General features: G+C 41.0%; 2 protein-coding genes across 2 annotated transcripts; one reads left to right on the forward strand and one right to left on the reverse strand.

The window, feature by feature from the left end:
* Positions 1-5,292: 5,292 nt before the first annotated feature.
* rtf2 (replication termination factor 2) lies at positions 5,293-24,566 on the reverse strand. The gene is made up of 9 exons (XM_069678245.1): positions 24,417-24,566; positions 23,979-24,073; positions 23,100-23,193; positions 22,868-23,007; positions 22,443-22,521; positions 9,272-9,382; positions 9,034-9,088; positions 7,354-7,428; positions 5,293-6,420 (listed from the first exon to the last, which is right to left on the reverse strand). The coding sequence occupies exons 1-9, from the start codon at positions 24,483-24,485 to the stop codon at positions 6,224-6,226; spliced, it is 915 nt and encodes a 304-aa protein (XP_069534346.1). The 5' UTR covers positions 24,486-24,566; the 3' UTR covers positions 5,293-6,223.
* On the forward strand, positions 11,182-20,273 carry gcnt7 (glucosaminyl (N-acetyl) transferase family member 7). Its single transcript, XM_069678667.1, has 5 exons — positions 11,182-11,928; positions 15,249-15,534; positions 15,689-16,427; positions 18,178-18,273; positions 19,257-20,273. The coding sequence occupies exons 2-5, from the start codon at positions 15,298-15,300 to the stop codon at positions 19,496-19,498; spliced, it is 1,314 nt and encodes a 437-aa protein (XP_069534768.1). The 5' UTR covers positions 11,182-11,928; positions 15,249-15,297; the 3' UTR covers positions 19,499-20,273.
* Positions 24,567-27,930: the final 3,364 nt, after the last annotated feature.

The following is a 27,930-nucleotide window of genomic DNA, read 5'->3' on the forward strand; positions in this document are numbered from 1 at the left end:
GTGATGCGCGCTGATTAAATGTTGTTTTACGTTGAAGGGACACACAGCAGACCCTAAGGAAGTTATTCACGCTTGGCCTGACGGGGATGTTTTGAACGATCCTGATGCTCAGCATGTTCATGACAGTGGACTGTAGAGACCACCGGCTCAGCCGATGTCAGGTGTACAGATTAAATGGATCCATGCCAGGACAAATAAGAAAAGTGACGTAAATTAACGAAGGAGTTTATAGTGATTATTGAATAGGTTTGATACGGGATTAATGTAGACTAGTATCAACGTATCCTCCTTTACTGGTAGAACGAACCTGACTCATTGTATAATGGGGATTTTCACTATAAAATTCGCCTCTTATTTATAGGCCTACAAAACAAGAAATACTCGCCTCTAATATAGGCCACTCTTCATATTCACATAATTAAAACAGTCTATAATATGTTATACAAGCTGTATTACGTTATAAACATGTTTAGTAGAGCATGTTTGCTTTACTAAATACTGAGGAAGTAACTTTTACCGCATTTAAATTGACATCTCTCTGTTCCTGTAGGACTATTTTAGCGTGCATATTTTATACATTTAAAAAAAAAGAAGAGATAAATTATGCACTGATTGTGTTGTAACTAACATTTTATTAAAATCCTATTTCAGTTTTGACCATAAACAGCATCCCAGTACAGCTTCAAACCAAATCCCTTTAAGTTTTTCAGAGAATTAAGCCCCGGCCTGAAGGACATCAATCACCGGTTACTCCAGAGCGCACGCGGCGCTGCGCCATTTCAAACAGGTGATTATGGAGGAAAGTAATAAAACAAGTATCGACTCAGCAGCAAAACCGATAAACATGATGCATGTTGGGTTAAACTAAGTCAGCTGTAAGCGGAAAACACGCGAGCGAACTCACCCTCCAGTCTATCCTCTCCAGCATAGACATCTGCAAAGCTCCAGTCACAGAATCCCACTGACACGCTGCTGCGGATCACTGAAACCACAAGAGGTTTACAATGCCGACTTCACCTGGCGTTCGTGCACTGCGCATGCGCACTCGAACGCGCAACACCTGAGTGGAATAAATCAAAACAATCAATCTAGTTCCACAATGAAAACTCGTGTTGATTTTATTTATGTCAGGCAAAATTATGATTAGATTGGATCAAGGTGAGAAAAAGAGCTTACAGATGTATTATGTAAATTATTATATATATGTGAATTAATTTAAAAATATAAAGCTCACACATTTAGACCTATAACCGAGGTAGATTTATAATTAATCCCATATTTATCTGCTATTGTTGAGGGGAAACGTAACAATGCTATACTCTTAAAAAAGACGTGAGGAAATTTCAAGATGAGGTAATTCCACCCCCCAAAGCCTCACCGCCTCAGGCTGACCAGAAGAATCTGCTTTCAAAAGCAACTGAAGCTTTTTAAGGCCTAAACTGGCTCCTGTTATCTGATCTCCAGAATACTTTGGCTTAAACTAATGAACAGATCAAAGTGTCTCGGCTACGTGCTGGAGAATAGCTTACATATCTTGTTCTGAGAAAATAACCTGATGGCTTTCTGATCTGCTGCCTTCACACCTGCCGGAAAACACAGACTCAGCAAACAAAACATTTCAAATAATAAGGAGAAATAATGGAAATTATTGTGTCAGTGTGTGTGTCATATTACAATTTAATTCCTATTTCCAATTTACACGAATCGAAAATACTCGGCCTATTATTTCCACCTAGGCCTATATTTGAGTGTAAATGATTATGCTGTGTGGTCTTAATGAATGGAAGTTAAACATGAATGTTTTATATATCTTAATAACAATTTATTACAATATTATAGTGATTTAAACCGTTCAGATAAATTTAAAGATGTGTTTATCCACTGCGAGCCCCATATTCCCTTATTTGTGAGCCCTTTACATTCCCTCCTTTCAGGCAGATTCTTCTTCTTTTTTCCTTCAGGAGTATCAGCTCAGATCAGAAAATATAACTTTGTGCTGAAAAAATGATTGAGCCGCATCAAGCCAAAACATGCTTTGAAAAAATGCCACTGAAAAATCTAAAAACGCACGAGAGCGCAGTTAGAAAATTCATCTGTTTCGCTCCTGCATGCGCAAAGAGTTTCCATGGTTATAAACATGTGGTAAATTAAAAACAAAAACTAACATGAGTTTATGTGGTTCTTATTATTGACACATTATTTTTTTGTAAACCACCTACTCAATGGTCTAACGTGCGCAGAAAGATAGAGATAAACATGAAAACATGTCATCCTCTGCAGCTGCAGGGAGACAAGAGGACGCAGTGTTTATTTGATTTTTCAGCCACAGTGATTGGATTATTTATGGTGTAACTTACATGTAATGAGAAGCAGGCAGACTCCCCTTTGTTGGTCTTGTTTTACTCCGCGACCACAGTTCGAGTCTGTAAAATGAGAGGGTGCGATAAGGCTGCCTCTGCTGCCACCTTGTGGCTGCAGCCTCGTACTACAGCAGAATGAACACAACTCATCTGACAGAAATAATCTGTTTTACTTTTGAACCACTTTAATCTAATTTACACCAATCAGCCATAACATTATGACCACTGACAGGTTGAGTAAATAACATTGATTATCTCGTTACAATGGCCCCCGTCAGTGGGTTTCGATATGTCAGGCAGCAGGTGAACATTTTGTCCTTGAAGTTGTCGTGTTGGAAGCAGGAAAAATGGGCAAGTGTAAGGATGTGAGCGACTTCGACCACGCTGTGATGGCTAGATGACTGGGTCAGAGCATCTCCAAAACTGCAGCTCTTGTGGGGTGTTCCCGGGCTGCAGGGGTCAGTACCGACCAAAAGTGGTCCAAGGAAGGAAAACTGGTGAACTGGCAACAGGGTCATGGGTGGCCGAGGCTCATTGATGCGTGTGGTGAGCAAAGGCTGGCCCGTGTGGTCCGATCCAACGGAAGAGTTACTGAAGCTCAAGCAGCTGAGAACGTTAATGCTGGTTCTGATAGAAAGGTATCAGAACACACAGAGCATCACAGTTTGTTGTGTACGGGGCTGCATGGCCAAAAACCAATCAGGGGTGCCATGCTGACCCCTGCCCAACGCCGAACACACCTACCATAGGCACGAGAGCATCAGAACAGGACCACGGAGCGATGGAAGAAGGTGGCCTGGTCTGATGAGTCCCGCCATTCATGTGGATGTTACTTTGACACGTACCACCTACCTAAACATTGTTACAGACCAAGCACACCCCTTAATGAAAACAGTGTTCCCTAATGACAGTGGCCTCTCTCAGCAGGATGATGCGCCCTGCCACGCTGCAGACATGGTTCAGGAATGGTTTGAGGAACAACGGGTTCAAGGTGTTGACTTGTCCTCCATATTCCCCAGATCTCAATCCAATCAAGCACCAGTGGGATGTGCTGGACAAACGATCCACGATCCACGGAGGCCCCAGCTCGCAATTTACAGGACGTACAGGATCTGCTGCTCACGTCTTGGTGCCAGATACCTCAGCACACCTTCAGAGGTCTAGTGGAAACCACGCCTCGACGGGTCAGGGGGATCTACACAATATTAGGCAGGTGGTCATAATGTCATGGCTGATCGGTGACAGTAAAGTATTCATAAATTATTTAACAAATGCATGTTGCCTTTTATGCAGTTATACTTCTAGACCACTAAACTTGAACCAAAATAATGTTATTTTTACTTCACTACATTTACTTGGAAGTAAATAAACAGTAAAATTAAGCTGCAGTTCACAACTTTAAATTGCTTCTTTTGAATGAATGCATCAGAAATAATAATCTGAAAAGAACACATGTATCTGATGTGATTTTCCAATACTTCAACCACATTAAAAATTGAATTGATTAATTTCAAAAGTTCAGCACTTGGACACATATGTCTTATTCTTTAAAGACCCGTTCTGAGTGTTTGGTTTCCAGTTTCCAAATCACACTTGTTTAAGTTGGACAACAATTGGCCTCTCAACTAGTCCTGTTCGAACCTTAAACACACGTGTTAAAAATGAGATTCATGGGGAAACTTGTGACACAAGGAGGCTGTTTTTACGTTCATTTGAGTCCAACACATCCTGCACTGAGAGGGTCAAACATCCAAGTGAAACATCCATGAGTAACTTTTCTAATGCACAGTTCAGCAGTGTTGCACTGCCACTTTTACTCATGTCAGAGATCTGAATAAGCTCTTCCTTCCTTCTCTTCTCTTCTCTTCTGCCAATTTGATCTCTTAAGGTGCTTTTTGACAGCAGGAACTTTCCCCAGGAACAAGGAACCTTTTCAGGAACTCTGTGCGTTTCGACAGCAGGAACTAGGGTCCAAATTTAATTCCAGGCTAATTAATTTACCCCCTGAAACGGCCCTGCTCGGGGGGTAGGACTTTCCAAATGGCCCGGAACTTTCAGGGCGTGGCCTGCAGTGTAGATCGTTTCTGATTGGTCGAGTACTTGCAGTGTTTATTTCACCCCGCCATGTTTAAACGACTGCAGCTGCAAGCTCACTGTTATTATCCTGCTCCTGCTCGAGATTTTGTTTACCGCCGTGTTTAGTAAATATGGAATCAGCAAGGCTTACGATAGATGGACCGACGAGGAGGTGCAGGCGTCGCTCAGTATTTTTGCTGAAGACGACATCCAGCGGGAACTGGAAACGCCGACCCGCAACAACAAAGTTTAGGCCAGAATAGCTCTACGGTTGTCGAAGCTCAACATTATCCACACTTAGAAACAAGTACGAGAGAAGCTGAAGAAGCACTATAAGAAGATAAAGGACCACAACAACCGCAGTGGCTCAGACCGGAGGACCAGCTAGTGGTTCGACCGGCTCGATGCGGCTTATATTGTTCGAGGGCATCTGAGCAAGACTATATTAAGTTGCAGCAACCAAGCAACAGGATGATGTCTCTAACTAGTATCTATGGAGTTAGTTGCTGGCAGCTGTGCGTCCCGATCACACTCTTAACACCGAGCCTCATAACAGATGTCATTTTCACACCTCCACATGTAAACACATGTAAACTGCCGCATGTAATGAGAGCTTTTTATAGTCTGTTTTGGGTGTGAATTTTCCCTCGAAGGGCTCAACAGGGAGTTGTTGTTGCTGCTGTCATCACTGGTAATTATTGCTCTTACTTGCATTACATAGAGCTCTTCATAACAGGCAAAACACACAAGAAAAGCTTGTTGTGGATTTTTTGCTGCACGATACACAAGTAAAGAGTGGGGATCATTTTTCCTTTAAGGATTGATAGAAATTTATTTTTGACATTTGCTTGTCACATGCAAAAAAAGAAAAAAAGTCTCCTTTAAAAAAAAAAACTGTGATAACTGTGATTATTCAATGTGACCACATTTTGTTTTTACACTTGAGGCCAAAAAAACATCTATTTTTTTTATCTTTCAGGTCAAAGATCTTCCAAAAAGGAACGCAAACACATTTGGAAGCTCTGTGTTTGGAAAATAGTAAAGCTGGTGAAGTACAAGAGTGAAGAAAAGTACTAAACCAAAGGTGTTTCCTATTGTCCAGTTGTATCACAGTTACTGTATGTCTCTTTGTCTGTGTGCATCACACATTTCAATAAATGAACAAGATGTGTTCGTCTTTTCTTTTAGCTGTTAACAGTTTTTGGGCCAACTTTTCAAGAAAACAAATAACTTTGACAGAAACTTCTTAAAAGTAATTTAATAAGTCTTAAGCATATTTATAAAGTAACATGTGGGCCAAGCTTACACACTTTGAGATAATAAGGGAGAAAAACAAATCAATGACTTACACCTGATCATTCATAGATGATAAATAAAACAGGGGAAACAAAGTCTGGCCTACTTTAGAGATATAACACTTTACTGACCTGTTATATCAAGCTACGCCACTTTTAAACCATGTAGAGATCCCTTTAAAAAAGCTCCACTCTGTCCACTAGGAGGCAGCAGAGTGACAGAGACGATAAAGTCACCCTGGCATCAATTCTCAAAGCACCTGTGACTGAGAACACAGATGACCTGCAGAACACACGAGGGAGGAAGAAGGCTGCAAAACAAAGAGTGGGAACAGCTTGGGGAGCTTTTAGTAATGTTCACAACCTGTAAACACTGAGCTGCTGGGAGGCTAAGACAAGATGGGGATGGGTTCACACATGAGAGGTCATGTTGGTAATTTGTTTGTGTTGGTGGGGGTCTAAAATGTTGATATTTGCACTGAGTGATGGGTACTAGAAGTGATAGGGGGTGTGGGTGACCCAGTTGGATGTCTGCTCTTTGGTGCGCTTGGCGGAGCTGTGGGTGGTGAACAGGGACTTAAAGACCTCAGACTTCTCCTCCATTTGTTGGATGGATCTCTTTGTGGAGGAGGCTGTGGAAAGTTTGGAGCCTTTAGAGGAGCTGGAGGATCCCGAGGGTCCAGCTGCAGCTGAGAAAAACAAGGCAAAGATTAACATTCATTGTTCTGTGATACATTGTTGTGTATTTTGTTTTATAATAAACTTTTGTGTCAGAGGTGTAATAATACCGCCTTGAACTGTAAGTGCAAAAGGGGCTAAAGTGTGAATGTGTGTGTGAAAGTGTGAATGTGACATGTAGTGGAACAGCACTTAGAGTGCTCTGAAGACTAGAAAAGCACATACAGTCCATTTACCTTAACCATTTTGTATTGAAACTCATTTTAAGGAGAAAATCATTCCAGCCAAAGCTGTTTTACAAACTCCTTGGTGTGTAAGATCCTCAGAGACAACATACCTTGTTGACGAACTTGCTTTCTAAATTTGTTTTGTTGCCATGCTGGGTGACGTTAGGGAGGCTGGGCCTGTCTGCTTTTAAACTGCAGTGTACCAAGGACAGGCTGAACAACATGTTTACAGATCGGCAGGTTTGAGACGTCACAAACCTAAGGAGCCAATCCCGTTAATGGACGTGGTGACGCTATGCATATCATTATGTGTAACCTATGGCGACCACTTCGGCGATGCGCGAGCCAGCTGTAACCGTCATCGTCATGTTTGCAAACTCACAGCTGACTACTAACGTTAACGTTACTACTGCTGATTACTACATTTCAAGCTAGCTAAGTTTCGACAAGTTGCCACTAAACGATGGCAGAGACGTGTTTTGTTTTTCTCGAAGAAGGGGGCGGTTGGAAATTTGCATAGTGGGCGGGGACTCTGCAGATTGAGGAATTTTTAATGAGGATGAAGGAGGAGACACCTTAGGAGGATTTTTACAAGGTAATTAAACATTTTTTGCAGAAAAAACATATCTGACACAATTTATTATTTCAAGTCTTAAAACATGACTGGCGCTGGCCTTTACGCTTTGTTTGTCTGTAGTTCAAAGCGTTGTTAGCTACCTGACTGACTGCTTTCACCACCGTTTTGTAGTGAGCTGCCTCCTGCTACATCCACTTGTGGAGATTGTGAGTCACCTGCAGGAAGAAACAAGAGTTAGATGGATTCATTAACAACAAAAGTTTCATTCATCTTCTTTTTTTTTCAGAGTATTTGATACATGTGAGTTTCCAAAATGTATATTATTATATCTAATTTAGGAACATTTTGCATCAATTTACTTGATCATCGATAAAAGGTTGCGTAAAAAAGGCATCTTTAAAGTTGAATTTATTATAGTATAATTGTGTCTAATTGATGTTTTAACTGGTTGGTGGTAAAACAAAATTGAAATAAAACTATCAAAACCAAAAGTGTTACTGAGCCGACACCCTGTTTCTCCAGTGTGAGTTAGGAGCCTTGTGCTGTACAGGAAACCACACCAAGGCTTTCTGAGGACATAGAACAGTAGAAGTCTCAGATGAAAGCTTCATAAACATGTGGCCACATTGTTACCTCACTGTACCTGCTCCAACATCACTATTTATAGGCTCTTTGCCTTGTTTTGTGCACAGAGCCAACGTGGTTTCATGGAGGAAGAGAAAACTCAATCATGCCCTCAAATAAGTAATTTGTGCCCTCAAGTTAACAATTTATACCAATGGATTACTTGTGCTCTGGATTTAATGTTGGTTTTGGCTCTTAGACAGGCTGCCTTTAACTCTGCCTCTCTGGCTCATGCAGTTCACACTAAGCCACAACGCCACTCCGTAATGAAACATATACTGTACGGAAGCTGTAGTGGTTAACGGCTGCTTTAACTCACAGGAAAACATCTGTTCATCAGACTTGTTTTTCTCCACACTCCAGCTCCAAGACAATAGCCACAGGAGGTACACACACATGCACACACACGCACACACACGCACACTACTCCTAGGTAACAGTAGCTTTCATGTGTGTCAAGTTCGTCTGTTTTAACATTGCTCTACATAAAGTGTGTATTATGTAAGAGTAGGATTTTACCTCTTATGTTCAGGGCACTGAATAATAATAATCTCAAAGATTTTCATGTCAATAAATGTCTGTTCAGTCTCTATCTATCGCCAAATTAGGTAACACAATGACTGAGCCTATGGCCCACTGATGAAAGCCCTTGCATTTGCAGTATCACAGACTTGGTGTCTGTGGCGGCGCCCAGTTAGTGACGCGTTTTCCATCAGCCAGCAGTGGTTGGTCTGCCAGAGAGGGTGGGCGGAGCTAAGCGGCTGCTTTTCCGCTCTCTGCGTGTGTGGATGGTTCCTGAGCAAGAGCATGAATAAAATAATCTGTGCTCACAAATAACCTGTTTTGTTGACGCCCCTGGGCCTCGTATTAATGAGAAATAAAATTAGGATAGGAGTATTACACATATAAATATTTATGGAAAAATGAATAAAACAGGGCTGCTGCAAACTCTTTAAATAATCCAAAACAACTTCCTTAATTCGCCCGTCACTACATGATAGATGTGTGACAGACGAGCCTGTAAAGTCTGACCAGAACACTTTAGAAAACCAGGCAACACTGCAAACTGAGAAATGATGCACTGGGGTCAAAGGTTATGGGAGTTCAGATAATACTATATGTATACATATGTATATATGTTTGAGTAAATGTCAAACAGTCGTCTGAACAAGACGCACAATGGCTTTCACACAAACCTTTTGACTCTGACGGAGTTGATAAAGTTTCAGATGCTTTGCTCTTCTTTGATTTCTGCAACAGAAAAAGCTGCGGTTACAAACGTTTGTAACTAAAACACTTGATGCATCAGTCAACAAAAAGTTATATATTTGGTTACGATGAAGAGAAAATACAGACGATAAATCCCTCTTAAACACCAAATTAAATTACACAAAGTCTGATGATTTAAGATGTAATTCTATAATTATAACCCACCTTAGTTTTGGCTTTGGACCGCCTCTCCACCATCTTCTCCCTCAGGGCCTCCACTTCCTCCTTAGTGCCATTGAGCACAACGACGTCCTCATCTTTAAATGGGTCCCCACACTGGAACACAAATGAAGAAGCCAAGGTAAAAGAGACAGACTCACTCAGTAGATACACTTCGCCAACAAATGTGAAAGGAGTTCCTGCAAAGCAAAGCGAGGAAACACATCCTGCAGAACTTTAACAACGCTGTTACTCAGAATTAAAGCTGACTGATATTTCCATGTTAACAGCCATATGGTAGTGTAATGGTGTGATTTTATAGTTGCAGTTTTAGTTTTAAATGTGAGCAAGCATTAACCGACCGAATACTGGAGTTTGTGTTATCTATGTTTCAAGAGTTTTTAATACACAAAGGTGTAACAAGGTTAAATTTAATGATTTCAATCAATTTCATCATCAGTCAGTTTGACCCTTTTACATGTTTATGCATGTTTATTTATTTTCTACATCATGACATGCACTGATATTGGACGTTATACAAGTTCCGACCAAGAAATCTGATCTCAGCAATATGTTCTGAATACTGTTAATTAACATCACAGCAGAGCGTGTGTGTCTTCATTAATCAGGCTGGTGCCTCTGACTCACACAGCAGACTCTCATTTCACTGGTTGATGCTAAAGTAAAACATACAGATAAACGTACATGATAAAAAAAACAGCTGAATGGAGAATGTTTGTGTTGCTCGGCAACAACAGTCCAGTTTCAGGTAAGTTGTGGAACTAGTTGAGTTGTTGAAGCAAAAAGTAATCTGATGTTGATTGTTACTACTATTTGCCGCTTGTATACCTGTTGTATAAAAGCAATACCACACTCGAGGTCGTGATGTTGTGCTCTTTCATGTGATATTGATAAATATAATTGTGTTGATTTCCACAATATTGCCCAGCCTTACATAGAATTATTGCTATAGTTATCCAGTCTTTTGTATTTTGTTAAGTCTTGGTTAAAGTGTCCAATAATAAGCAGTCCTGTGATAAATAAAGATATTTAATAAGAGTGTTGAAAGGATTTTCTGTCCCCTGCCTGGAAACATAACATTTAACAATAATTACTCAGGGGTTTGGCTTTGATTAAAGATGTATTTCTCTGACAAGGTTGACCTGCTTCCAAAATAAATTCACCACATACAAATCACATCACTCTTTGTGTACGGTCTTTGAAGCTCACAGCACTAAAGCTGTATGATTCTGTGAAAAGTACAAAAACATGGTTTAAAGTGCACAACAGGTGAGATGTGTTGCCCTACTTTGACTTGCAAACCACTGTTTTGCTCATCCAGCGTGATGAAAATATTTTCAAATGGTTTTCGGTAACTGTGGCGGGGATAAGTACACTAAGATAGCAGATATTAAAATAAAGCAAGCTATTTCCATACACAAATGCCTACATGTTTTTTTAAGGGTTGAAGTAAAAACATTAGCATGTGAATTGTAGGCAACATTTGTACAAAAGATCAACATCCAATGCATCACCTTTTTTTGAGTTCATTTGCATGCAGTTCACACTGACAGGTAAATCAATAATACAGGGGGACTTCTGCATGAAACCAATGGCAAACACAGTGTCTGAAAAATCAATCATTTAAGAACGGATCGTACAGATCTCTCACTGAGCGACATGACTGCTGAAAAAAAGGGAAAACACACCCACACACACAAATATTAAACCCCTGAGTAACCAGCAGAGGGTCTATTGTGTTGCCGTAATGCGGGCTCAGTGGGTGTGAACTCCGGCCATGTGCTCTGTACAACACAAGAGGGATAATCTCAGAAGCTGAGCAAGCAGCAAACAAACTCTGTCAGTCACTCTGCTGCTGCTATTACCACGGATGACACGGGCCGCTGGTGAGCTGAGCATCTTATCAGCAAGTCAGCAAACAAGCCTTTGCGCAGAGAAGAGACACTGTGGATAATTCAGTGTGTCTCTCTCCAACTGGGCAGATGAACTGGAATTAAATTCAAACTGAAAGTAAACAAAACATGGAAGCCGGCTAAGGTAAAGGGGTTTGAGGAAACAAGACAACAAAAAAGCAACGATGCAAAGCACCAGCGAGTAGGAAACTGGACAGGGGAGGAGAGTGGAAAAAAACCTCACAAAGAGAGAGAGTGTGTGTGTTTTTTTTAGGTTGGCGAGAGTGCGCTCCTGTGTGTCAGGTGTGTGCATGGGTGTAACTGCTGGTAACCAGGCAGGGAGGGACCTCGTCTCGTGGGGGATGTCGTGGAGGGGGAGCGATCTCATCAGCAGTGGATTTATCTACAGGGGAGGAAAAGTATACGCAAATCTCTCTGTCTCTCTGTGACGGGGTCTCCAGCTGAGAGAGCAGAGTCCCACACCACGAGCTGCCAGAAACAACAAAGAAACAACCACTTTTAAGTGAAACCTACAGGATAACAGACGCTGCTACTCCTGCTGCTGCTGCTGTTGTTGTTGTTGCTGATGATGATGATGATGGCACCCTTGGAAACGACTCCTGCTCCTCGCTGGACTCTGGTTGGATTGTACTAACGAGCTCGGAGAGGCTGTTTAGGCAACAGAACCGGCACTGATGTCTAATGTTTTACTTCTTCCACATAAGGACTACAGACTGAACTGCCTCAAAGGTAACTAGCTCACCTGCACTGTCGTTAGCACTCTGTTTTTGCCTTCTACAACTGCATGTGTGTTAATGCGTGTTGCATTGATACAAGCTTTAAAAAGATGAATCCAGATAGCCAAAAGACACATAGAAGACAGACATGATCACAGTATTTACGTAAGAAATGCTTAACTTGAGGTTTGAAGAAGCTAAATAAATAATCTCTGCATGCAAAAAGCAGCAGGCTTTTCCTTATTTACATGATCATAGTTGTGTTTTCTGGCAGAGTCAGTGAAGAAAGGTGTGTGTTTGAGACGGATTAGAAACACACACATTTCCATGGCAGCCAACACCCCTATGGATATTTGTATCTGTGGCTTTAACAGCAGGGCGACTCAGGTGAGGAGGCTTCACTGACATGGGATTAAGAGTAGCCCTCAGAGACGTCATTCTCCTCCCTTAGGGCCCGATAAGACAAGGCGAGTTTTGCAGGCTGTAAAACGCGAGGCGCACCGCACTGCCTTTTTTTGTTGAAGCCTACAGTTAAAGAAAGAGGAGCTCGCTGCGCCTTTTTTTTCTCCTGTTGTTAAGGCAACCACCGAATCATTAGTTGTCATTAACCTAACCCTTACATTGTAAACTGACAGAAGGCCCGCCTCTCCTTTCGCAGAAAAAACGCCCATGATGTTGGGCGCTTTTCTGCTTTGAGTTCAAGTTTTTTTAACTCGAGGCGTGCTGCAACGCAAAAGCAGCCCCCAGCTGCTAAAACGCGCTCTGTCTGATCGGGAAATGAAAGAGAGTGTAGGAAGAGAAGCTTCCAGAATGGGCAGACATGCAACAGGTGTCTTGAGTGCAGAACAGACCAACCTACCCTTACTACAAATAAAATGCAGAACACAGGCAAAGACAAAACAGACAAATTGTTGCCCTGAGAAGGTTTGGCATCTGGAAAATGTTCAGAAAAAGGTTGTATTGATGAGGGATATTTATCAATGGACTTTAATAAGTACACAAAACTATTTTCCTTCCAAACTTATTAGGCTTTTCTAAACAAAAAGTATATTATAACCTAGACAATACTACAAATAGCTTGTTAGTTTCAGAGGATGATTATCAGGTTAAACATTTAAAGCCCCCCTCCAGTGAAAATCCAGTGTTTAGCCTTGTAAACATCTCATGTGTATCTGACATATCAGGGACAACATAAGCAGTCATCTCCATGGCTGGGCCTGTCTGCTTTCACACCGGAGTGAACCAAGGACAGGCTGAACAACACGTTTTCAGATTGGTAGGTTTGAGACGTCACAGACCTAAGGAGCCAATCCCGTTAATGGAAGGGGAGACGCTATGCAGATCATTATGTGCAACCAGGGTCCGAAATAACTTTTTGGTCTACCTGTCATTGGTGGGTAAGCCAAAAACTTTTACCGTCCAAAATATTTTTTACCAGCCATAAAAATGTTGTTCAGTATAATATAAAAGTCAATAATAAACAGTGGTAGAAAGAAACTATAACATTTACTTTGAACTTAATGTAGCAGTGTAATGTTGAGGTAATATACTGTTCTTTTGTGGTGTATGCAGTAATGCTTCATTAATAATCCACTGGTAATAAACATGTTACTCTACAATAGGCCATCCTGCACAGTGAGTTAAGTTACGGTACTGTAAGAATATTTTGATTCAAGTCATTTTAACTCTTGCTTAAGTCTTTATTGCAGGGCTATCGCTTGTGATTAAGTATTTATACACTCTGATATTACTCTTTTTCTTGAGTACTTATTTCATCGCTGCAACAAAATAATCGTTCATTAGTGCAGCTCGTTAATCCACCGCACAATGATACTTGCAGTGGCTCTGATCAAGCGCTCATAGCTATCTCCTTCCTCGCTCATCCTACTGTCATTTACAAGCTCCTCCGTTCTGCTGGTGACCGCACTGTAGCTCAGCTGTTAGCGACAGCCTCTGCTGCCTCCTGCTAGGTGTTTCAAGTGTTTAGCTTACCCTCTGTCTCCCATACTGACAGTGGTACGTGTTAATACTGTATTTTAGATGCAGTGATGGCGAGGCTAAGTGAATCAGAAAGGCGTCTCCACAACATGCAAAACTTTGTCAACAACTAAAGCATGTTTTGTAGTGATGGGAGCACCAGCCCCCGGCGCCCGGCCTCATTTATTTTGGACCCTGACTGCGCAGCCATGGCAACCACTTCGGCGATGCGCGATCCAGCTGTAACCGTCATCGTAATATTTGCAAACTCACTACTGACTACTAACGTTAACGTTACTACTACTAATTACTACATTTCAAGCTAGCAAAGTTTGAACAAGTTGCCACTAAACGATGGCAGAGACGAGTTTTGTTTTCGGCTGTAATTTTAGGAACAGGAGAAGCTTAGTACATAGCGGGCGGGTATTTTTAATGCCATGGGAGGATTTTTACAAGGTAATTAAACATATTTATCAGAAAAATCATATCAGACACAATTAAACATTTCAAGCAGAGCATTTCATATGTCTTAAAACATGACTGGAGCTGGTCTTAAAAACAAAATGACAAACAGACAAGGTGAAAGGTATCATCCTTATTATCAGCCCTTCATTGAAGTCTTCCTCAGTTAGTCTGGAACATTTTGGCAATCCTCGTATCTCACAAAAATTGTTTACTTTCTGTTATCTGTTGAACCTTGAACCAGCAGAATTCCTGAATTTGCAGTTGATCCGTCAATGCTTGTTCAGTGAGTCTGAGTTGCATTTTACCATTTCTGATTCCAATTCTGTTATAAATCGTTTGTCAACTTTCTTCTCAGTGAAAGAGATTTCTTATTATGCCGTAAATAATAATATAAATTCCATTTAAACTTTTCCTTCTTTTGTCTGCAAAATGTTTCAGGTGATTTCATAATAATATGAAACTAAAGAAAACAAGTTGTACCCAAAAATGATTGTCATTTTACCATGATCATTGACCAGCTGAGGTTCTCAGCAGGAAGGAAAATATTTTTAACAATAACTTAACAGGATATTCTAGATATTCTTTGCTTCTACATGTAGACAAATTTTGCCGAACAGGTAACTGTTATGGTTGTATTTTGGTTCCGTTGCAAATAGAGGAAGAACAGCCTTCTACAGTTACACTTTATCACCCTGCATGATAATAAAATGTGTTGCCAGTGATGTGAATCATCTCAGATAACGGTAATTTATAGCCTAAAGTCAACTGCATTTCTTGAGCTAAAAACTGGCTTCATCCATTAGTGCTAACCTACATATTTAACCCTATTTAATATTCCTCAGAGGTTCAGGAACCCACTGCAAATAACTAATCCGGATGTCTTTATCGCAGGCGTTTCATCTGTGGTGGTGCTGTCAGGATACGGTGAAGCAGGGCTATTATGTGCCAGCTTGAAGGGACCAAATGCAGCTTCTTGTTGTGCCTGGGGATGAGCATCATTATCTGTTCAGTCATTTACTTGAGGACCAGGATGCCAACAGAGCCTAGACCCCTAGAGCCCCAACACCAAGATCCTCAACCCCTCGAGCCCCCCAGCTGCAGGCCTTTCTCTGCTGAATGTAAAGCTTTTCTACCCGGCACGGAGAAAGGACAAGAGTGGGATCCCCACGGCTGCCAGGTACGTTGTTTTTTTATATATAGTCTTTGTTCCAGCATTTCTAAAATCTTTATTAAATGATGCATCGGGCCTAAACTCGTCTCTCAGGACAGAACCATTTTCTGATTAACTATGTTTCAAGGCATTGTGGTAATATCTTGTTTTCTGTCTACAGGTGGAACGTTTGCTTCTGAAAGGTGGCCTGCAGTGTTCTGATCTGATCAGAGACCTACACGTGATCACAACACCTCTGAGCCACGAGGAGGAGAACTACCCTTTAGCATTCATTGTGACAGTTCACAAGGAGCTGGGGCTTTTTGTGCGGCTGCTCAGGGCCATTTACATGCCACAAAATGTCTACTGCATCCACGTGGATGCTAAGGCTCCATTGGAGTACCAGGAGGCGGTACGTCAGCTAGTCAGCTGCTTTAGAAACACCTTTCTCTCCAGCCGCAGCGAGACAGTGACCTACGCTGGGTTTTCCCGTCTGCAAGCAGATTTAAACTGCATGACGGATCTGGCAAAGTCGGAGATCGGCTGGAGGAAGGTGGTGAATCTATGCGGGCAGGATTTTCCAATAATGAGCAACTTGGAACTGGTGCGGTACATGCAGAGCAAAGAGTGGAGGGACAGAAACATGACACCCGGGGTGAAGCAGCCCACCTCTTTTCGGCACAGGACGCAGCTCCAGCACATCGAGATCTTTGGGTCACATGTAGCTCGGAAACTGGGACTAAAGAAAGGCCCTCCTCCACACAATCTGCAAGTTTATTTTGGAACAGCCTACTACGCTCTCACAAGGGCGTTTGTAAACTTTGTTCTGAAAAGCACACTAGCCCGAGACCTCTTGGAGTGGTCCAAAGACACGTACAGTCCAGATGAGCACTACTGGGTGACACTCAACAACATCAAAGGTAAACTGAACGTTTCAGCAACTCCCCATCACTGCACAAATCATATAATAGAACTATACTACTAGAACAAGTATCAAACGTCCGCCGAGTTGGTTTTGTTTTCTGTGCCTTTTATTTGTTTTTTATCAGCACGATAATGGAAATAATGCTGTCCTAACTAAAAGAACCCTATCTGGATCTCACAAACAGGCCATCATATTAACCAAATACATTATATATATATATATATGTGTAGAGAGGTTGCACGTAAGGATTTGCATAAAATAGAAGCCTGAAAGAATTGGCCTAGGCCGTGCCCTCAAAGTACCCTTCAAGTTAAACAGTTTGAAAAAAGAATATGGGATATGAAGTAACACAATAAACGCAACAGGTCTTTACATTCACTTGCTAAATTTCCTTTAGGGCACAAGATAGGATGTGATGTGAGGCGATGTGATGGTAGTGATGAAGTAGAGAGACTTGCTTAGCAGTTTCCTTTACCAACGGCCAGATGGCAGCTTTTTTTACATTTTCTAAGTTGGTGGTGATTAACGTTCCTGCAAACAGCATCAAAAAATGTTCATGTAGGGGCGCTGGTTGAGCGCAGAAGGTGGAGCCTGTATCATACACACACAGAGGCAAAGTCCTTGATGCGTCAGCCTGGGTTCAACTCCCGACCCCTCGCTCTTTGGTGAATGCCAACCCCTCTCTCTCTGCACCAGATGCCAAAAAATTAGCTTATAAAAGGCCTTAAAGTTATCTTAAGCATGGCTGAAGTTATTACACTGGCTCATTAGGAAAATATGACAGCATTAAATGATGCTGCAAAGACTTCAAAACATGGCATAAATAAAAACAACAGCATACAAACAATTATGACATTTTCAAGTCATCATCAACAATGTCTATATTTCTTACTACACCAAAAGGCAACCATGTTTTTCAGCAGGAAATACAGCCGTTGGAATGGATCCAAAACACTGACCTTACAAGTGAAATTAGTCCCTGGGTGCTCTTGAAGACTGCGGTTGAAATGCAATGGACTTGTATCCCCTCGGAGAAATCTATTAAGCGTAACAAACTGTGTTTTTAAGGTCGGTATCTGTCCTGATGTGCCAATAAGAAAGCCTCTACTTTGAGGAAGAGGGCTATAAGGTGGAAGACAGAGAGAAGCCTGTTTTAAATATCCACCTTATGGCTTTGCAACAAACTTTTAAGGACTTGAAATAATATCTATTCTGATATACATAATTTCAATCCCCTATAAACACATGTAATACCTCCTGTTATTTTGTAGTTTTAGTGCCATAATAAGGCCGAGGTACAAATGCTTTTGTCTTTTTTTAGATTTCTAGTGAATACTAACCCTATCTGCATGCTTCCCATAGAAAACCTTAGGGAAGTGGTTTGCACTAACCATACTTGGAGATGGGAAGGTCAGCTGGACATGTGAAAGTGGTGAAGAAGATGCCATGCACTCAGAAAAACTCACTTTTTCATGGGGCACAAATGTTTGTTTTGAAGCGTTTCCGTTTTTCCCGACGTAAAGGATGAGAACTTTCCGCCTGGTCTGTCAAGTGCAGGTCTGGTTAACATCCCCACCTCTCGTAAAGAGCAGCACACAGCTGGTTGCCTAAGCGTTTCTATGGGAAGCATTGAAGAATGCCTCCCACACAGTGGATGCTACACTCCCAAACAGGGTTTAGAAAATCCTTCTAATAAAATTACGCCGCATAATCATGATTAAATCTTTCTGATTATGTGTTTGAAGAAGCTCCAGGCAGCCACATAGACGGAGGCTGGGCAGGAGACATCCGGGCAATCAAGTGGAGGGATCAAGAGGGAAGGGCGCACAATGGCTGCAAAGGTACAGTACAGAAGTGCATGTAACAAAACGGAGGTACTATATTTTTGGTGCATTAGTGAATGAGAGGAAGAATCTAAGGTCCAGGCTTTAAGTCATTTTCACCTGTGTATTGTAAATTATTGATATTACAGATATGTCACTGCTACATTCAGAGTCATGTCCTGTAAACTTCTAACTAAATATAACTGCTAAGTGCATTTTGTGACCTGACTCACTACTACATTAAAAAGGGGCCATATCTTTTAAATGGACATTCTCATATTTTGCATGGGTTTCACAGTGTTGGGTGTTTATTGTTCACAGTGGCTCGTACATATAAGGCTCAATAAGCGATCCTAGAGCTGCCATGTTTTTATACAACTTTGGCATGACAGTGCAGTGCGGCCGCTTCCCCACATGGGACTGCACACGTGGGGGAGGGGCTACGCGGTCACTCCAAATACTGTCAGCCAATCGTGGCTAAGGTTTGAGCTTTGAATGGCAAAGCGACTTGTTCGTTTCAGGAGGAAGGAGAGGCTCCGAAAAATAATTAAATTAAAATATGTATAACATTTTTAAAACAAGACGAACTTGATTTCAAACATGATTCAGAAACACATATATAGATAATAGAGCATTTTCTCATATACATTTTCCTAACATATGCCTACGTTTTACTCTACGGCCTATACAAGAGAAATGGTCTCCTCCTTACTCTTCGTCTTAGAGCTTTTGCTCAAGACAGGATGGCATGACTGGCTAAGCCAAGATTTACTCAACAAAAGATGATGTGGGACTGATATGAGGATTAATCTGATGAGACATATTCTGCAACAGGTCATGTCTGTGTTTTATACGACCTTTTACAGGATAAAGATTTAAAAAATAATGTTTTTGTTAAAATAAAATACAAACATTGAATCATCCAAAATCACTTCAGTCCCACACAAACCGACAAAGACAAAGACACAAAAGGTTTACAAATGATTGTTTTCATGTTCCAGGACGTTACGTACGAGACATCTGTATCTATGGAGTGGAAGACCTGCCCTGGATCATCAACAAGAGCAGCATGTTTGCCAATAAGTTTGAGAGTAACACCTTTCCAGAGGCACTGGACTGCCTGGAGCAGTGGCACAGGAACAAGGTGCTGCACCAGGCAACTGTTCCCATAGAACCATCATGGCTGCTCGCCACACTGAGCAACTCAAGCAGCAGCTACTTCAACAGCAGCGCTGGAGCGTGACATGGCTGTTAATCTAATCAATATCAGGCTGGCTACATGCAGTTCAGATTATTTGCACTCGCTCAGTGGATGTAAATGTCATGGCTACTGTTTACAGATGTAGTTGTCGATTTATGAAACAGTAGGATGGCTGCTCTGTTTCAATATCAGAAGACCGTGTGTAGACCAGATGACTAAACTGTCTTTACACTAAAGCAACGCAGTTAGAGCAGAAGTAGGATGATTCCCATTAAACAAACAAGTAAACAAATAAACAAGAATTTAAAACCTGCACTACACAAAGTATTACACAAACTACTGAATATGCATTTCATGTTTATTTAATTGAATGTTTAATATTGTTTAATTTATTAAAGTTCCGTGTGTGGTCCAGTGAAAACACTTGATAAAGTCTTTTTTCTCTTTTAGTGAAATGGCAAACAGAATCTGGACTTAACCCCATGAGGTTTTATGCTTCCACACTCCAGTCAAGTTGCAGTTTACTGTACGTCCATGTTTTTTCCCACAGAATTCCAGTGTAATTGGCCAGGAAAGACGACCGGAAATGTTTTTGTTCGGTGAAAATATTCAAAGGAATGCATTACCCAAGAAAATATTTGATACCCTTCCCAGATGTTTAGTGTCAGGGAAGTTTGTTAGTCACTTGCTTGCAATTTAAACCTCTAATAAACATTATGTATAATGTAAAATAATTGCAGCCACTGATGGCAACATAAATTGCATCATTTGCCCCCACTATCTGCTCCGTCTCAAGGTCAGATTCACAAAGCAAATTGCCCTGATGATATTCAAGCGCAAACACGCCAATAAAGTGTCACAGATCCGTGCAGTTTGCTCCTGTTTTGTGTCTGATTGTGGAGAGGAGCTGTCGGCACCTCCACTCTCTGCTCTCACCCTTTAACTGAGCTCCACACTGACGGATCTCAACTCCATGCACAGATCGATGATGAGCAGAGAGAGGAGGGGGCAGCTCTTTTAACAGTTTACTGTAAAGTCCAGACTCGACAGGTGTTTTAGTTTCACTCTCTGTAACTCAGCGTGTAACAGCAGCTCGTCCATATAATAACCCCCGTCCTGCATAATGGTTGCCCGTGTGCCAGGCTTGAGCCTCGCACAGCCCCGGACTGATTGCTCTCCCAATCATAATAATAATGACAATATATTATTAACAGAATGCATTTACAGACAAATACATTTTTTGATCACGCAAAAGGGGGAGTTGTCGTCATGATCATTGTAAACTCAGAGCGAAACAGGCCTTATAAAAGTGCGCACCTGTTACCACCAGCTCTCTGCAGATGGTGATATTTCTCTCTAACCGCGGTGCATTTAGCGCTGCTGTTTGAGTCGCTTTTTGGCACAAGGCTCATTTGCATAGAAAGGGAGCAAATTTCCAACGAACGAATGCATAGTGAGAAATTTAAATAATTTAAATTTAAATTTGAAATTTAAATATGAAACATATATAAACAGCACCGCAGCACAGAGACGCTGTTTGCTCTGCAGCGCACGTTGGGGTGAATTTAATGTTCCTTGTGTGCTTGGAGAATGAGGCTTTTCGTGTTATTTGCACAGGTTTAGCGGGCGCAAAAGCTGTGCAAGCCTTTATTGAATTCCCCCCTAAGACTACTAATAGCACTAAAACACAAGGGAATATTTGTGGGCAATTAGGGAAATTGTGTATGCCTAATAAGACCATCTAAGCAGAAATCCCCCATGACAGAGTCAGTTCCCACAAGCAGCACTGTTACTATTCTTATGGTTTCAGTCCCTATTTCTGGCAAAGTCAAACAACTGATGTGGGCCAAGATGCTCTCACTTCCACAGAAACAACAGTCATGACCAAATACCATGTGCAGCAATGTTTTACCTCATTACAGCCTTGTATGAGAAATTACAGAAATAGCACATCAGTTACTTAAAAATAACAGGTCATGACCCAAAATGGTTCACAGGCCTGCTTCTGTAAGATTCCCATGTGGCGCTATTCACTGGGTCACTGCCAGTAACTGCTCTTAAAGTGACAGTCTAGACTATAGATGTCTACAGACACTTAATGAAAAGAGAGTTAAAAAATATGTTATCTCCTCTTGAAGCTGGGTCTCTGACCACACGTTCTGCTTTGAATAATAATGACAGGAATAATACTTGTGGTTAGGGATGTTAAACTAATAGATTGCCATTGTTAACATACACTCTCCTCAGATGTAGCCTATGTATATGGATTTGTGGTACTCTCACTTTTTCAAAGTTTTTGGGTGTTTTTAAGTTTTTATTTGTTTTTATTTCATGTTACAAATATTTAATTTATAGCCAACATCATTTTTTCTACTAGTATAAGCTGTTTTGATATTTTAAAACACTGTTACTGTCCACCTGAGGAACTGCAGGTGCATATGGACCCGCGCCACTGCAAGAGTGCTATCGAATTATCAACACTGATATCAAGGCTGCTTATTAACTAAGCATTAAGGTTGAGTGGTCTCTGTATTTGGATCAAACAAGCAGAACCACTGCCAAATATTCAGTTCAGTAATGGAGAGGAGTTTATCAGAAAACACGATTAACAAGACTAGGTCAAAACCTCCTATGTTGCTGACCGCATCAGGTCAATGAAAGCAGGTGCACGCTGCGGACGTAGGTGAGGACAGCGGAGGAGCAGCCCCGCCTACTCCCCGAACAAAGTATCCAGAGCCGTATAGACAGAGAGTCACGTCAATGGAGGTCCAAAATGCTCCATGATCCGCCATTGCAATGTCGCAACTCTCTCTCTCTGCTGCTCTGAAAGTACCGTCACTCACTCACTCACTCACAGACCCATTTATAGGGCTGACGCTGGCGGTCAGTCAATAATCTATTAGGAAATCTAAACAAATGTAATAGTTGGCAAACCACTGGTTAAACACAGTTAAGATAGTGACTAGAAAAATATATCAAATTTTACCTTGTGGCAGATTTCTGTCTTGACCTCCTTCATGGCCCTGTCAGAGAAGACGCAGCCGCAGGTCTGCAGGTAACAAAACCTGAAAATGGAAACATTGGAGTAGATTAATAAAAGTTTTTTTACTTTCTGGCTGTTCAAAAAGTACTATCAATACCGGTATAGTGGAGTTCTATCAAATGTTTTAATATCATAATATATCTGATAAATATTGAATTTAATGTTGTACTTTAAGAAACACAGAGCTGATTAAAAATTCCTTTAAAGTTTATAAAGTCTCACCTAATTAGTAGATAAATAATAACTAAACTACAGTGAACAGGATGGATATTGAAGGGAGAAAGGTTCTTGCTATACTTCATACATAATACCTGACATTGCCTCTTAATTACACTTTGGTTGTAAACTCTTTACTTGTAGTTTGTTACCTGTGCTTGCCGTTCATCTCGAGCCCAACAACGGGGCAAATGAACATGCCACAGTGGATGTCCTCATATCTGTCCCCTTTAGTAGTTCTTCTCTCTCCCTCCCACTCGGGGTTGTCAGTCAAGTTCAGCTCCTTTATATCCTGAAGAGGGATAGATGATCAGGCATAAAAACAATCACATATGAACCCAAACCAAACGCACACAAGTGTAGAAAACTTTAGCATAACAGTACCTTGATCCCACGGATGTGAACTACTGCCTCAGCATTTGGTCTCTCAGCAGTCTTATCCAGAAGGTATTCAATGACAGCATCTTTGTTATAGAGCCTGAGTCATTACATTACAAGACCACTAGTTAGACAGTTGCAACAGGATTTTTTACACAAGTCTATGAAGCAAACACAATATATTCAGTCAGTATCACGTCTTCAAGCCCTCCTGTCTCCATAACTGTATCGAGACAGCCTATGAATTTAGGGTCTTCTGCTTGGTTTGGATCTGCCATTAAACAGGACAGAAACAGACTGCAACAGACAACAGGTCTGCAGAGAGGATTATCGCCACGGACCTGCCCTCCATCCAGGACTTATACCAGTCAACGGTCAGGAAACGGTCAGGTAACATCACTGCAGACCCATCACACCCCGGACACAAACTGTTTGAACTCCTCCCCTCCGACAGGCGTTACAGAGCACTGTACGCCAAAACAACCAGACGTGGGAACAGTTTCTTTCCCCACTGGCTGTCACTCTGATGAACAGCTAACTTAGTCAAAGTGTCAATTCACATTCTCTGTATATACTGATATATACTAAAAAGTACAATCTACCTCTTGTATAAGATAGACGTGTTTTTTAAATAATGTATAGATATTTATATTAATACTTTGTAATATATATATTTGTATCCATGGGCCTGTAAATAGTAGTTGTAGTTTTCAGTGTCTTAAGTGTCTGTGTTACCTTTACTAACTTATCCTTGTTTTAAGTTTAGTATGTCAATTTGTGTGTCTGTACTTTGAGAGTTAAGACAACCCGGAGTTAAATTCCTTTCATGTGCCACATATTTGGCCAATAATGACTGAATATAAGCAAACATAGAGCAGCTCTCACCTTCCCAGTTCACAGGAGACGATGGGGCGTTTGAGTTTCTCCTGGCTCAAGGCACAGTATTTCCATTTGGCGGCCAACTCTGCATTTTTATCAACCTGGACACATGAGCAGGAAGGTAAGAACACAAAAAACGCAAAGGACTTAACTATAATTGATAAGCTTCTCTTATGTGTTATCAAACATTACAGTAGCGTAGATGTTAAAAACTACCGATAGCTAGATAGCTGTCGAATAGTTAGACACCCTACGCGTAATAAATGCCTTAAAAGAAAAGTGACTGGCTAAACAGTCTCTATAAATAATAAACATGCCTAAACATATTAGTCATTTAATAGTTTTCAGGATATAGTGCTTTAAGCGTTCACTGCTATGTTAGCTGGCTAACAGTTAGCAACACTGCTAAAAGTTACGGTCTTAAAAAGAAGGAAAACAACACACCTTTTCTACTTTTTTGGGTCCTTTGACCAACTCGTGTCTTTTCGGAATCGTGCCTCCATCACATCCCATCTTGAAAGTGTTTTTTTAGTTAAATAATAATCCAAATTAGCTTACAGTGGACAAAGCTGCTAGCAGGCAGGAAGTACTTGGGTTGTAAACAAACAACGAGAGAATTGCAAAATCTCGCGGGATGTGCGATTAATTTGACGTCGCCCCCTGCTGGCAAAAAAATACATTATTTAAACTCTTCCGCTGTAGTTTGCAGCTTCAGCCACGGTGTGGAAGCATCACTCCAAATATTATATTAATAGTTTATTATCATCAAGCAGCCCGGATGGGCGCTGTAAGAGGAATGAAAAGCAAAGGGAAATGTAATTTTTGTACAACAAATAAAATATAACATTTTATTTAACGAAAGATGCTGAAAGATGAAAATAAAAGTGTACAGAACAGGCAAATAATTACTTGAAGTAATAACTTTATCAATATCTTTCCCCCCAGTAATTGTATTAGGTTTCTAAAGCACCTTACAACAATTTAGCCATTTGAAAACAATTTACACAGCTGACTCCACCCTGACTTACATGTCCATCCATCTATTAGACATTTCTCAGTCAGCCATTAAACCAAGAACTAGTAAGTGACATTAGTCTGGCTTTCAGGCCTGTTGTCAGAGTGGTCTAAAGATAAAAGTTTCCTTGGAAGATAGTTCAATGAGTGCTAATTAGATCTGTTTCCTGTGCCTTGAAGGCTGCAGATTAGTTTACTATCGACGGTGCTGTCCAAGAGCGACCATTAGTTTGGGGAATACCTCGGCAGAGACATCTCTGGCGGCATGACTGATAATCTGTGTGGGAAACAAGACTGACTAAAAACACAGCATTGGACTTCATTTTGGCCTGGAAAAGTAGATTTCATCCTCTTTAACGCTCACCACACTCAGGCAGCTGCTGCTGTGGTTTAAAATGTAAGAAAATGAACAGATATAAACAAAAAAACATTTCTCCATTTTGTCTCTTAGTTCGATTGGTTCTTCCTGTAATTTACAAATTGCGTTATGTGTCTTATTGAATTTCCCCCCTTTCTCACACAGAGCTAAATGTTTAGTATGGATTTTCATTAGAGGCAATGGAGTGAAAGCTCTGTTAGCAAACTATCTTTGAGAGAGTGGAGCGCCTCAGGCTGATAGTGCAAACCAACACCTCAGGAACACACAATGCACAATGGCCACTGGACAAAAGGAGACTGGAACAATGGTGTTCTGCCCCTGTCAAACATGTTTTGCTGTTTTCAAACCAAAGAGCCAGAAAGAGTCGGTTTCTATAATTTATGATTGTTTTTTACTTTAAGGACCTTATCCTGAAGCATACTTGAGAAGTGTCTTTAGTAAAAAGGGGCATATTGTTTTGTTACAGGTACGCTTCTTTGCTGTGCATTTTCAAGTTTTAAACTAACTATAAACATCAATTTGAGAATAGTTATGATTAAAGTGTATTGGGTAAAAATGCAGTCTACAACCACACTGATCTAGAATCACCCCAAAGTATTTTCCCATGCCAGAAGTAATCCAAAATCGCCTGTCTGCCTATCGCTTGTCACACCTTCCAAGTAACAAAAAGTCGTGTGTTGTAGTGCTCAATTATTGCAGAAGTATCCTGAAATTTAAAAAAAAAAGAGGATAGTGAAATTCATGTTTTTTTTGGGGCTACAATCAGTAAGGGAAGATTACATTTAAATATCATCCTGATGTAAAACGGCAGTGTTGATAAAAATGTTACAAAAATTGCAGTAGACAAATGGCAAAGCAGCCAGCGTCGCTTCACATCTGACGTGACTGCAGTCCAAAGCCAGAACGTGTCACTGCCAGCACCTCGTACGACTGTTTTGTTCATCATCTTTTTCAGTTTTAAAGTTGAAGCCAAAGTCTTTGCACAGCTGAAATGCTTCCTCTTCCCCTAATCTCCCCCTCTGATTGACCTTCCTACCACACATCTCCTCCCGGCCTGCTGCGGAGCTACCCAGCACGGCTGACCCAAAGAAAACCCCAACCGCCGAGCGCCCATCCAACCTCATGTTTATACTTCCATGATGAGTCCAACCTGCCCAATCAGACTTCCCCTGCCCGGCCTTGAACTGAAACCGTATACATCTTAACCATCCCAGCCATCCGAAGCAGCCGGTGGAGACCAAGGCTGCATTAATTGCACGGACCGGCCCTGGTAGTGCACCGAGTCCAATGCATTTAGCGTTTCTAATTGGGAAGGAATTGCTGTGTTTACATTGGCCCTAGTTTACAGAGCCGGACCCTTGGCCCTCCTTCCAACTGAGCTAAAGCCCTCTGAAGGAGAAAAAAACAACTGAATATTCCCTTTAAATCTCTCCGGACGGAGCTGGAAGGGAATTATTTGGAACAGAGTAGAGACATATTTAATCAGATTTATGAAGGGGGATGTTTTTCTTTTCTTTTTTAAATTTGACCTTAAATATATAGGGCACTAAAGTGATCAATTTTGTTGTACTGCGAGTAAATCCTCCCTTTTTACACTTTACTTCTATAATGTTTGCGTATGTCTGTTTGTGTGTCTCTGCACTGAGAGCAGTGTAAGCAATGAAAAACTAATCCCTCATAGGTGTACACATAACTGGCCAATGAAGCTGATTCTGATTCAAATGTAAAATGTAAAACTACTAGGCATGACATGTAGAGTGTGATAGAGAAAAACTCAGCTTAAAAATATTATTTACACAATTCTCTAAAATTGCTGTGTCTATAAAACATTCACAGAGCCCCAAGTGGTGTTTTTAAATAGTTGTCCTAAACCTGAATATATTGAAATTATAATTATATAATGCAGGAAAAGTAGTAAATTCTCACATTTAAATAGCTGGTTAAAGTATTTTTGCCTGATTAATTTGTCACTTTTTCGTTAGTTCAGAATCAGAAATACTTTGTTTGTCCCGGGGGAGAATTCGGGCGTTACAGTTGCTCTGATACAGAGAGAAGCATGAAGAAATATATGGCATTAAAAATATAGTATATAGTAAGAAATATGTCAAATATGTGTATTATATATACAATAAAATAAGAAATAAAGATAAAATATTAATTGCTAAGAACTGGATCTATGGTAATTTAAATATGTAATGTATTGCACAGTGGAATTATTGCACAATTATCCAGAGTATGTACAGTAAGACTTCAGTGCACAGTTTAAAATAGGTGTCTGAGTGTCAGAGACTCAAAGGGAGGAGTTGGCCACAGGTAGGAATGGCTTCCTGCGGCGTTCTGTGGTGCATGTCTTGTAATGAGTCTGTCACTCACCGTGCTCCTGTGCTTAACCAGCACATCATGGAGTGGGTGGGAGGCACATTGTCCACATGACTTGGACAGCATCCTCCAGAGTGTCCACCCCCACAACGTCACTGGCCTTGTGGATCAACTTGCTCAGTCTGTTGGCGTCAGCTACCCTCAGCCTGCTGCCCCGGCACACAACAGCAAACAGGACAGCACTAG

Source organism: Semicossyphus pulcher, unplaced genomic scaffold (assembly GCF_022749685.1).
Source record: "Semicossyphus pulcher isolate SPU_LCO1_2020_fin unplaced genomic scaffold, fSemPul1.0.p SCAF_3, whole genome shotgun sequence".
Lineage (NCBI taxonomy): Eukaryota > Metazoa > Chordata > Actinopteri > Labriformes > Labridae > Semicossyphus > Semicossyphus pulcher.

Excerpts from the sequence above, each read along its gene's own strand:
- gcnt7 (XM_069678667.1), top strand. The coding sequence starts at position 15,298 with ATGTGCCAGCTTGAAGGGACCAAATGCAGCTTCTTGTTGTGCCTGGGG. Across the intron at positions 15,535-15,688 it reads GGGATCCCCACGGCTGCCAG|GTGGAACGTTTGCTTCTGAA; the intron begins GTACGTTGTTTT and ends TTCTGTCTACAG. Across the intron at positions 18,274-19,256 it reads GGCGCACAATGGCTGCAAAG|GACGTTACGTACGAGACATC; the intron begins GTACAGTACAGA and ends TTCATGTTCCAG.
- rtf2 (XM_069678245.1), bottom strand. The coding sequence starts at position 24,485 with ATGGGATGTGATGGAGGCACGATTCCGAAAAGACACGAGTTGGTCAAA. Across the intron at positions 23,194-23,978 it reads GTCTCCTGTGAACTGGGAAG|GCTCTATAACAAAGATGCTG; the intron begins GTGAGAGCTGCT and ends GTAATGACTCAG. Across the intron at positions 23,008-23,099 it reads TTCACATCCGTGGGATCAAG|GATATAAAGGAGCTGAACTT; the intron begins GTACTGTTATGC and ends ATCCCTCTTCAG.